The 13,054-nt window shown below is 41.5% G+C and overlaps 1 protein-coding gene across 5 annotated transcripts in view; it reads right to left on the bottom strand.

Annotated features, from left to right (window-relative positions):
- Positions 1-13,054, bottom strand: part of RAI14 (retinoic acid induced 14) — a 159,488-nt gene that overhangs the window by 46,276 nt on the left and 100,158 nt on the right. For all 5 annotated transcript variants that reach the window (XM_039544733.1, XM_039544734.1, XM_039544732.1 and 2 more), the window contains one exon: positions 3,029-3,159. In XM_039544733.1, coding sequence (XP_039400667.1) covers positions 3,029-3,159 — 131 coding nt within the window. The remainder of the gene's footprint in view (positions 1-3,028; positions 3,160-13,054) is intronic.

Raw genomic sequence — 13,054 nt, 5'->3', positions numbered from 1 at the left:
GTCAAAAATGGCTGCTGAGGCACAAACTAGTGCTCTAAGGGCAGCCAGAATTCTGGGGTCTACTTTAAGTTGAAAACCTTACAGAATGTAAAGCACTGAGTACGATGGCGGCGAAAAAGCAGGCTTTAAAGAAATCTTAAAAGAAAGCCAGAAAAAATACACATACTGAATAGAATATTAAAGAACAACCCTCCCTCCCTTTTCCCTCATGTTTCACTTATTCCACTATGAGATTTTCCATGCTAAAAGACTATACTGCATATATCCCACATTTTTAAAAGGCTTTTTAAAACAGTTTTAAAATTACGTAAAACATGAACTCATGAGCCATAGTCCAAGAACAATATGCCACACCAAGGTACACTATTAATGACATGGTGCACTTCTCCAGATCAGCCTCTCAGTTTCTTCATTTGTCAGAGTTGCTATCCATTGGGTCGGCACTGAGACAACTTGAGTGCATCTGCTAAATTCCTCACTACATTTAAGGGGGAATGAGGATTGAAAGCAGGGTCTTGCACGAGGCATAACTGGAGCCATATAAATGGACTTGCCTTTGTTCCAACACACTCATTTTCACTGACACCACTGAACGAGTATTTTAAATCAAGTGCTCAGTAAGTGAGCACACTGAACTAGTGAGAACACAGATCTTTAAATCACCAGTCTAGGTTTGTTCCATTCATTTAAGATCACATAGCTGTTTCAGTGTTAGTATAGGATAGCAAGTGTCTTCCTGGTTACTAAACGTGACAGCTTGCAGAGTATCCCTCCAGGGCTGGGGAAGAAAACTGTCAGAACCCAATTCATACTATCATATTGTATTTGAAATCTACAAAAACCCTCAATAGAATCAGGCAGTTGAACCAGAACCGGATCGAGATGGTATTTTATTTGAACCAGAACTGAACCTGAACCATAACTTTGTTCTATCTACTGAACCTGAACCGAAAAAAAATTGGGTTACCGCTTAAAACAAAAGGTTCAGCAATTTTTAAGATTCAATTTTTTTTAAATAAACTAGCAAAGGAGAGAACAAAGTAACAAATGGGCATGTGATTGCTACCAGGAAGGCCTGTCTCTGTATAATGAGAAGAGAATGAGACTAGAAGGAGGTCAACCCACAAGAGTAGGGAGGGAGAGGGAAAGCTCAAGGAGCTGCCTGTATACCATGAAGCCCAGGAAATAGATGAACAATATCTGAGACACACCCATTCCCACCAGCCCCCAGGGAGAGAAGAGGCGGAATGATCCCTGGGCCAAGAAGTTAATCACTCTTCGAGCCCGAGGGAAAAGGTAATGACTCCCCAACCCTGCTCCCTCTTAGACAGGCTTCCTCTCACCATCACCAATCCCTGGGCAGCGCCTTCCTCCAGTTGCCCAAACTCAAATGTATCCTTGCACCACAGACGTCCAGTATAACACAGCAAATATTACAAGAATGTGTTATTTTTGTTTGCTAAAACAAATTGTTCATCAAAATAACTGTGTTTATTTGACAACACAGAAACACTAGGAAAATACTCAAAGTTAAAAAAAAAAACTATCAAAAATCAAAATAGTTTCAATGTTAAAGTTTCATCTTTCTTTTTTGATATTACATCCACTGAGACTGAAATTTGATTTGAACCAGTTCAAAGTGGTAACTGAACTGGGTTTGGGTTGTTTTTTTTTGGTGGCTTGAACTGGAACTGAACCCGAACACACTGAATGCAACTGAACCCGAACGAAACCAAAATAGATACCGGTTTGACTCCCTGAGTAGAAGAGAGGTTATACTGGATACAGTGGAGTTGATTCTAAAAACCAAACTGGCTCTAAAAAGTAGTTTTATTTAATTTAGAATTGGGTAAAAAAATAGGACAGTAGGCATATCTACTGAAAATACCTGTTGACATATCTACTGAAAATACCTGTTGAAGTACTTCAGTCGTATCTTTTGAATTATCTCAAATTATTTGTTTCAAAAGAAAAATCTGCATGAAAGTTCAAAACCCATATTAAAATGGGGAAAACGCCCACTTGAAGAAACTGGAACACACAGACTTCGATGGTAAGAAAGTCTCAAGTCATCATGAGTCATTGCCATCATTTAATTTCCTCATATGCAGAACAGAAATAGAATAGATGCAGCAAACTGAAACAGACCAAGTGGGAAGCACAGCATGACTCCATAAATACAGCCTACGATAGTACTGTAGAACTTGGTAGAAACGGTCTTGTGCTGCCTCTCCCAAGACAGGATGATTTCCCCCCACCCCCACCTGCAATCTTGAAAAGCCTTTTTTCTCATGGGATGCCAAGCAATGAGCTATTTCCTCATTTATTCATGAAATCAGTTTTCTATACGATATCAAATGGAAGGGTTGGAGGGACAGGGTTCCCCGTGATTGTAATCCCCTGTGCTCCTGTTAGTAAATTTTCACAAGAAGAGAAAAAGGGGTGGGGGAGAGGGGAGTAAATACTACATTCACTTTTCTACTGAAACTGCAAATAGGATGAAGAGCTTTCTGCACAGGCACCGTTCTCAAATGCCAACCACAATGGGAAGCCCAGTACTTTAGGTTCTATAAGGCTTAAATCCCTGTTGCAATATTGTCAATTCAAAGCCAACATCAAAGCAACTACCATTTCAGTTTGGCAGTGTAACTACACCAAACCTGCATGGGGAAAGTAGCCCCAAAGATTTAATGAAACACCATTCTTCTTTTTTGGAGCATGCACTATGGAATCTGGACATTCCAACGTGCCAAAAGTCCCTTTCCGAGGGAGGTGCCGATCAGCCCAGCAATCTAGATCCATGTCACCAAGTGGCCTGAAATTCTGAATAGACATTTTAAGTAAAAACTGTAAATACAGCTCTGGAACAGAAAACAATTGTTTAACATGTAATGCGTTAGGACGAAGGGGAAGAGGGACTATTTGTTTTGTAGTTGCGGCTACCAAGGCAATTTGCAAATGAAATGATCTCTGTCTTCCTCATCCCTTGAGGACATTGCAACAAAGTTTTAAAAGTAGACAGACTTACGCAGTTTTGCCCTCGCTATCCTGTTTGGTGGCATTGGCTCCCTTTTTGCCCAGAAGCGAAGCCACTTTCTCTGGATCTCCATTCTCCACAGCTTGCAGCAGCCGGTCATCGTTCTTATTCCACTCGTTGGTCTGCAGTAAAAGAAATATTTAAGCGAAATCAATGCCAGCAGTATTTCCATGTTGCGCTGAATGACTATGCATACATTTGCCACCTATCACAGTTAAAATAAAAGCCAAGCAAAAACCCACACACTGAGGAGCTGGCACTTGATAAAGATGCCTATGAATAACTTAAAATGGATCACGTGGTGTATGATTTCAAGGACTAGCAGTAGCTCAAGTCAGATCAGACAGATTTCTTTAAACTAGTGAGATAAGAAGGAGAGCACTGCAATTTTTTAGCTTAATCCCTGTCACTCAATCTACAGCAGTAGTCCCCAACCTTTTTCGTTTGGCAGGCGCCAGACAACGAGCCACGGAGGACCATGGCGGCGGACGAGCATCCGCTGAAATGCCGCCGACAAGCGGCGTCATCCAGAGGTAGCAGCATTTTGGTGGATGCTCGTCCGCCGGCCAGTACGCGGGCGCACTTAGAAGCCCCGGCGGGCGCCATGGCGCCCGCGGGCACCATGTTGGGGACCCCTGATCTACAGCACAGCACTTAAAGGAGAGTGCTAGTGTAGAAAAGTTGCTCTTTAAAGCAGTACTACAGAACTAAACCATTTGGCCCCTCGTTAAGGTTAAATGAGGTTTATACGTGAACTCTTCACTTCTCTAGTTCATTGTTTTTGTTTTAGAGCTGTGCTAGAGCTGCCAGGAGCTACCTTTTTAATCACATGATACATGAGACAAAACTACCTGGGATGCATACCCTTAGCTGATTCAGCAAACAAAAACCCATCCACATACCACCATGTGCCTGGAGAAATCTTTTCAAGTGAAGTGTTTTCTGCAGCCCCTAGTAGCACAGCAGACCAATAGGCAAAGAGGTCTCCCTTTGCAAATTATAACCACTTGTATTGCATTTTTATTCCCCTGCCACATGTAAGCCTCTGACTCGGAGAGGTATTCTAGCCCTACCTTGAAGTGAATTCCAAACACTGCTGCAGACAAGAGAAGCCCACCAAGTACTTTAATCTTTACCAAATAATCCATATAGTCCCCGTTCTGTGGAAGGGTCTTTTCTCTGATTAGAGACAGAAGATTGCACATTCTGGATCATTTTAGGGCACAAGGACCACTTAAAAAACAAAACACTGAGTACCAGAGCCTCATTCCGTCTACCTGAACTATAGATCCAGTTGGCCAATGGGATTACCCCCAAAATCTCTTCTGCATCCCTTCTAACCAGGAAGAACACTAAACTATAATCCCAGCAAGAGAATTCTGTTTGCACAGAAGTCAAAGCCATATTTTTTTACTAACATTACACATCCAGTGAGGAGGTTCTTTAAATAGACTATGGTTGCTCCCAACAACAGTCAGCTCTTCAACATGAATGCTCTCAGGAGGTACTACATCAGAACCGGATTGGTGCCTTTTTGATAGGTGCTGAATCCATATTAGTGGGTCACTTTGAAAACCTGCAGCCTATGAAACTCTTAGGCATGGACTCTCCACAGTGACACACAGGCAGTCATGGAGCCTAGTTTTCCCAACGGAACAGAAATATTGATGTCTCTCTGTTTACACGTGTACAAAATGAGTCAGGGTTCTCACTAATCTAAATTAGGTGCATGCGAGACATAAAAGAACTAAACACATCCTGAAAAATGGAACAGGTGGAATGCTGGTGAGACAGATCATGTGCCTGCACGCATGCATACTTCAGTCAAAGTTTTCAAAAAATACAGTTCAAGTAATTTCTTAAGGGAACCGAAGAATCAGGTCTGAAGAGGACCTACAAGTTACTGGGAGTTAAAAAACCCCAAGCAGAGTGAGCAATTTGGATGGGCAAGCAGACAGACAGTATGTGAAGGGACTGAGTCTGGAACGAGGGGAGCAGGAACAGCACTGGTGTCAAAGGGAAGTGGCAAACAGAAAAAGGAGGAAAATGCACTGGGAGCCCGTGGAGTGCAAGTGAGATGGCTAGTCCAGCATATTTAAGAATATAATATAATAAGAGGCGGGGCAGGGGCGGGGCCTAATGGACTAGACGAGCAGTCTGAGGTTAGAAGTTCAGCATGTATGATTCTTTGCTGTGAGTAGTTGGGAAGAATGTTTCTTAAAAGTGGCAACATATTTTGTATGAATAGTTACTAAAAAGTTCCTGCCATTACAGCTATGTTGATAGCCTGTTAGAGTAGATCATCATCATTGTTACTAACCACATAAGGAATAGTTACAGGTGTTTATATTTTATTAAAACCCCTCTTCGCATTACAGTTTTTAAAAAGTTAATACATTGATTTTTAATAGCATACTATATTACTCTTCATTTTTGACTATACTTTTGTATTGTTGTATGAAAAGGTTTCAATGATGCAGCCTTTGGGCCAATGTACTAGTCCTCATGTGGCCCTCGTGGTGATTTAAGTTTGAGATCACTGGTTTACCATGTGTATTTGACCGCAATTTGTGTTCAGCTAGTTTACTGGGTTAATTTACTCTTGTGGAGTTTTCTTACACAATAGGGAGAAAAAAAATATTTTTTAGAATTGAGAAGTGTGATGGTAAAGTTACAAAAACTGGCAATGCAACTCCAAGGCAGAGGCAACACCTGCAAGTACACTTCATTAATTTTTTTTTAAATGGAGTAGATTTTAAAATTGACAGAGCCCCTTTAAACTTGGCAACATGAAACGCTAACCTACATTTCCACAAAAGGAAGATAAAAGCATCTAATCTTTAAGCACGTTTCATGTCCTGAAATGACCAGTTCTAGTTCTCAAATATTGGAGATAAAGCTACAGAAAAAACATTAAGATTAAGACTGTTACTGAAAATCCTTGGCAGCAGGAACCTTGATATAACTACAGTCCTGCTCAATAGTTTAGAATATAATCAAATCCTGCAGAATCAGTTAAAGAGGGGATTTAAATATTAACCTATAGCAAGTAACTAAAATTGAAAAGTTATTTGATTATATGCCAATGATTAGTTTGGCAGTATTGTGTCATATGCAAGTCACCATGCTAGAACCCCAGCACCATATACAGTTTATCCTATTCCTGATTTCAGTTATTTAATTTCTCCCTAGTATGGTGGTGACACTATGATCACTGTATGCAAGAGGCACTGATCTCGTGTTCATAGTCACACCCATCATTAAAATTTCAGACCTGATTTCAATATAGCTGGGTCCTAAAATTATGTGCTGATATTTATCTAGTGTGAAAGATGTGCATGAAGATTTACATACCTTAAACTGGAAAGCGCGAAGTGTTTTGAATCCAGCTCTTATTGTGTACAATGGTGCCAAGCTTATTTTAACAATAAAACATTGTGCACTATAAAGTTACTCTTTTAAAGGAGAGGGGCAGTATTTTATCTTGTAATACTCAGTTTTCAACCATTTTTTTCATAACACAATGTATGCACATATATTATAAAACTGAGATTGGAGAAGGATTGCATTGTTCACCTGATGGCTCCTATTAACAAGTGCAACTGCTAACATGATTCTACCCTACCTAAAAATTAAACAGTCTTGAACTTGGACAAGTTAATTAATACACTCTCTCTCAGGGAGAATACTTATTCATGTCAGATTAACAAAGATACCAAGATTACAAAGTTACTGACATACTGACTATTTAAAAAAGAAAAGGTAATTTTTCCTTTTTTGAGGAGAAGAAAGTAGATAGTGGAGGTAAAGTAGCAAGCTCTATATTTGGAGATAGCAGAACAAGCACAGTGAAAACAGCTTCTAAAACTAATTAATGCCTCTGCTTCTCATCCCTGAAACTATTCCTAGTTTTAGCAATCCTGAGTCATGGAGAGTGGGCCACTACACTAATCAGCTTGAATTAATTCTGCCAATTATATGCTTTTAGATTTTTAAAAATGAAACTATAACCATATTTTTGACACATATCTAAGATCACTTAATTTTTCTGGAAAACATAAATAAGAGCAATTTTTAAAAATAAAAATATATAAATTAATTTTCACCAAGCAGTTTCAGAACATTAACTAATAGTGTTCTACTTTAAAAGGTGTTCTACATTAAAAGGCTAACTATCCGATATTCTACCTAACCCCTTTTAAATTAACTGTGTAGCAAGTAAGTCCCTTCTCTATACTCGAGCAGCAGAATCCTGGGGGAACCCTGTATAAGAGCCTTCAGGACAGAGGAGAAAGGCCTGACCCAATATCCATTAGAGTCAATAGAGAGACTCCCCTTGATTTAAATGTGCTTTGGACCAGGGCTTAATTCTTAATGCCTGAGTTCTTCCCAGAAGGAATGGATTGGAGCCACATGTCCACATTCACACTAACAAACAAAAAAACTGTTCTCAAAAAGGGTGGCGGAGCATTGTGCTGGCACAGATTTGTAGTTGCAGGAAGTGTGCAGGTTGGGGAATTTTAGCTACAACTGATATAAACATATATGCAGGGGGAAGAGGATGTGATGCTGTAGGATTGAAATATGACAGTGAGTATCATTTAATGTTGCCACTCAGACAATTGCAAAAAATCTTGTGCAAAATATATCATGTAAGGCAGGGGTAGGCAACCTATGGCACACGCATGCCGAAGGCAGCACATGAGCTGATTTTCAGTGGCACTCTCACGGCCCGGGTCCTGGCCACCGGTCTGGGGGGCTCTGCATTTTAATTTAATTTTACATGAAGCTTCTTAAACATTTTAAAAACCTTATTTACTTTACAAAGAACAATAGTTTAGTTATATATTACAGCCTTATAGAAAGACACCTTCTAAAAACATTAAAATGTGTGACTGGCACACGAAACCTTAAATCAGAGTGAATAAATGAAGACTCGGCACACCACTTCTGAAAGGTTGTCAAACCCTGATGTAAGGTATCAATGGAAAATTTATGATTTTCTAAATAAGATCGTCCTGTTTAAATCCATGTATCATCTCTGTATCTGAAGCTATGAATATTGGCTATAAATCAGTATCCCAAATGTGTTTGCTCCTGGAGTAACACCCACCAGATAAAAATCTACATTGAAGCCAGACAGCTGTGTGTTGATGGCCCATTAAAGACACTTAACTCTCACAATGGGCCATAGAAGAAACTCATCCTGACCAGTAAGTTTTCCTGTGGAGGCCTTAGCACAGATATGGCCAATGGCTGCCCCTGTGAGTCAGCATACCATGTAAGGACATGTGATATGTTCATGTGACCTTGGACTCCATCTTCTGCCGGTAACTTTCCACAGACAGGGTTTATAAGGCCTGGTCTACGTGAATAACGTAGCTGAAGTCAACGTACTTAGATCTAGTCACCGCAGTGTCTTCACTGTGGTGAGTCAACAGCTGATGCTCTCCCATCGACTCTGCCTGCGCCTCTCGCTCTGGTGGAGTACTGGAGTCGACGGGAGAGCACTTGGTGGTCGATTTATCGCTGCCCGTCGATCCTGCGGGTAATGTAGACAAGCCCTAAGCTTTGTTTGTGACACTAAAATCCCAAGCACATGGCAGAGGATATAAAAGACCCTTGAAACATCTCCACGTTGCCTCTTTCCTGCTCTGAGTCTCTGGACTGTGGATTTACAACTAAAAGGAGCATACTGGACTATGGATTGAGGGGCTTCCAATCTTTTGGAAGTTACCAGAGACTTTACAAGCCAGCAGTCTATAACATCACTGCATACACCTGATACAAGAACATACATCATATGCATACAACAATAGTAATTAACCATTTTAACTCTTTTTTTCTTTATTAATAAACCTTTAGATTTTTTAGTTACTAAAGGATTGGCATCAGCATGATTATTGGGTAAGATCTGAGTTATATATTCACCTGGCTATGTGGCTGATCTCTTGAGATCAGAAGAGCACTTTGTTTGATTAAACTGGTTTTCAATAACCATTCATCATAAAGTCTAGTGTCTGGGCGGTGAAATAAGGGCTGGAATGCTTAAGGAGACTGCATTTTGGGACTCCTTGTTAACCAGTGTGGTGAGACAGAAGTTTACTGTTGTTACTAGCTTGGGGTCATCTAATGATAGAATAACCACCAGTTTGTGGTGAGTCTGCCCTATTTCTCAGCCGTTTGTCCTGAATCTGGCGCACTCAGCTGTGATGGTTCAGATTTTTAATCACCATGTCAATTAAACCTGCTCAGGTGATTACCTCAGGGCAGTTTTTTGTAGCCCCAGCTGTAGGGTGGAAGGTGCTCAAACAAGCCAGACATTTTGCCTTGCCTCACCTCATGAAGGCACAATCCCACTCCATTAATGGCTCTCCCAACACCTACTTGCCGACTTTCACAAGTCAGCTGAGAACTAGATCCAACATACAGCCGTAGCACTTAATTCCCCTAGTAACTCTAGCCCTTAAGTGATGGACTGAATGAGCCAACTGGCTTTTCCCTGTCTTTAATTTTGGTGCCTTAAATTTAGTGTTTCACATTTGAACACATTCATTTGAAGTAACAGCTGTAATTAAAATGTACAGCATGCTTCTAAATAATACCCTACCGTTCAGCAATGTCAAGGGAAACCCAGAGGGGTTTGTATTTGATTGTGATTTGCAAAAATGGTCCAGTATTGTGAAAGACTTGAAAACTTGTGGCTTTCTACTCAAATCCAGTACTAAGCGATAGCACACCCACCCCAGGGTGTGAGGTCCTAGGCTCATTGCCTCCTTCCCCCTGAACCAGACTCACTCCAATACACCCCGGGCTACCCAGACAGCCCTATTGCCACTCATGAGCCACAGCACAACGTACCCCTCCAGGAGTTCCCTGCACCCATAAGCCCCAATACCCACCTGCACTTCTGCCTCCACGTACGCTTTCAGTAGCGCCCACAGCACCAGCTCCCACTAAGGTGGCCCCCTCCCTAATTGGGCAGGACAGTCCTGAAATGCAGGTTCAAGCCCCAGTCCTGGGCAGAATGACTCCAGGACAGCATTTGTCCCAGACTCCCTGCGGCACCACGCTGCGCCTGCCTGAGGCCCAGGGAGCCCAGGCTGCTCTGGGGAGCCCCGGAGTACCAGACTCTCCCACCTGCCATGGGCAGCATATCCCGGGGGCTGGGGATATGGGCCAGGGGCTGCTCTTGGGCCTCCTGCCAGGGCAGGTGGAGGGCCCAGAGCTCCCCACAGCAGCCTGGGCCCCCTGGGTAGCGCTTAACATAGCACAGCTCCAGCTTTTGGCCTGGCCAGGGGCGGATCCTCAGAGGGAAGAGGATGAGCAGGGAGCAGGGCCACAGAGAAGAGTGGGGCTCCTGCACGTGTCCCATTTTTGCATTTTGAAAAGGTGAACCCTAGTTCACCTAATTCCCACCTACCCATCTACACTTCCAGCCACCCTCAAACACTCACCTACCAAGTTTTGGGCAGCTCCATGACCTATCACAGCCACTGCTCAAAGTAAGGCATGTTGACCATAAGCTTAAATTTATGCTTCTATGCAAGTTATTTGAAAATATACAAGTTAGAACATTAAGTTATTTGAATGAGATCTCCCAGGAGGTTAAAGCGTGTTGACAGGTCAGGGTCTGTGGGAAAGCTTGCCCTGCTGCTGTGCTGTTGATAAAGAGGACTTCATTCACCAGTAGTGCTGTTAATCTAACACCTTTCTGCAGCAATAGATGTACAGGAATTTTTTAAAGTGATGTTTATGGCTAAAAGCAAATTTGTGACTATGCAGATTAGCTAATTGAATAATTTGAAGGGCCTATCTCATGAAGCTGCACAAAAAACACTTAGCAATGTGAGTGTATAAAGTAAACTTAAGTTTGCAGGATGAGAGCCTGAAAAAGCCTGTGTATGAATTTTGGTGCAAGAACAAATCACTCTCTTCTTCAGGCCGTGTGCCAACCAGCTACCAACAGCTTCCTTTTAAACAAACTTAACATTCTGTACCGTGACAACGGTTTGTGTACCTCTGAACGCCTGAGCAGATCAAGTGTGCATTTCAGCTTAACGAAACAGATTCAACCTTCTATCTAGGCTTTTCTCAGACTTTTTTTTTTTTTTATTTCCAATGCATTTTTCTTTTAGACACACTTCTGACATAATATTATAGTAAAACTGAACTGGATACTAAAAAAAATTAGGCATTACATAGCAAGAGACAAAATAACATGGATATGAAGCCTATAAAGTCTAGGATTTGGGTAAAAGGGAGTTTTAAAATTTTGTCTAAAAATTCTAATTCTTCTATTTAAGATTTTATGGTCTTGTTATGCTGAGGGTTGAGCAATCACACTGCCTCACTGAAGCTGTTGGGCATGATAGCTGCCTTGCATTCAGGCTAAATGATGGAACAATTACATGCCACTTTGTTTGGCAATAGTTGAAACAATGGAAAACCACTGCCCGAGGATCAGACTGCATGTGGGCAGTGGCTGAACCATGTAGTCCAAGGGGTTTCCCAGGAGTCTGATAACTAGTGCTGGGGTGGGGGACTGATTTGACTGCAGCTGTGTCTGTGAGAGAGAAGCCAGGGATCCACCACAGAAGCACACAGAGAAGGCAGCAAGGAAGCCACAGAAACACACTGGTAGCATGACCCTGAGAAAAGCTAAGAGAGCTTTTGGGTAAAGTGCTGCCTTGAACGAGGCTTGAAACTGTGACTAAAGAAACTGCCTCCTGCTGTTTGATTCCAACTATGTTCAGGGAAACAAGCTTGTACTTTTTTTTAAAATAAACAGGACTGTGTCAAAAATACCAGACACCATCAATTTCTCTTCACAGAAACATGCAAAACCTTGGGGGGAAAAAATCTAACCACTCAATCCAAAAGGGGTAACAGTATATCATCAGTATAGGGTTTTCTTCTTATACAACTACATTCAATACAAAACCTCTGGAACCCAGATTATTTCCACCCCCGTTATCCAGAACTCTCACAAAGAAAAAAACCCCAGTATTAATGCACTCAAAATCATTAAGCACTTAAGCCTCCAGGATTTGAGTGCTGCAGCCTCTTTCCTGCAGAGCTTGCACATTGCAGGCCTTTGACCCCAGTAGCATCTGTTTAGCTTAAACCTTAACTATCCAAATGAAACAATGTCCCTTCTCACCCATTTTCACCTTCCCTTTATCTTCGGATGAGAGGTTGTGCTGTACTACACTGGTCACCTATCTCCACAGTCACGCCAGTCTTTCTAATGTCTTCCAAGTTAAGTATTTAAAGATCTGACAAATCCACAAAAAGCAAGAAAAAATAATCAAAGTTATGGCTGAAATTCCATCCCTGGATCTAAAATCCTCACATTTAGGTTACAGCTGGGTTTGCTCACCAAGTGGCCAAATTCTGTCCCCAGTTATGCTCATTCAACCTCATCGACTTAGTGAGTATAGTAGAACCTCAGAATTACAAATACCAGAGTTATGAACTGACCAGTCAGTCAACCACAAACCTCATTTGGAACCGGAAGTTCACAATCAGGCATCAGCAGAGACAAAAACAACAGAACAAAATAAAAAAAAGATAAAAGCAGATACAGTACTGTGTTAAATGTAAACTATTAAAAAAATAAAGGGAAAGCAGCATTTTTCTTCTGCATAGTGAAGTTTCATAGCTGCATTAAGTCAATGTTTAGCAATGAAAGAACCACCATAATATTTAGTTCAGAGTTACGAACATTTCAGAGCTATGAACAACCTCCAATCCCACGGTGTTTGTAACGGTGAGGTTCTACTGTAGTTACAAGCAAGGATGGAATTGGCCTTCAAAACCCAAAGCGAAGTGTTTTGCAATACCTTCAATACTCAGCACAGGAAAGTTGTAGCTTGCAATTATGCATATCCATTAGCCAAGAGGATGACTCAGAAGGAGACCACCAGTGCAGCTTTTACTAATATGATCCTATAGCAGCTACTGTACTGCTATCTAGCCTGAGAGGTTACCTCCTCCCTTCCCCCAACTCCTGCA

The sequence above is a fragment of the Mauremys reevesii genome, linkage group 6 (genome assembly GCF_016161935.1).
Source record: "Mauremys reevesii isolate NIE-2019 linkage group 6, ASM1616193v1, whole genome shotgun sequence".
In the NCBI taxonomy this organism is placed as follows: domain Eukaryota; kingdom Metazoa; phylum Chordata; order Testudines; family Geoemydidae; genus Mauremys; species Mauremys reevesii.
Note: the sequence above shows the minus strand (reverse complement) of the source record. Positions and strands in the feature narration are given on the sequence as shown.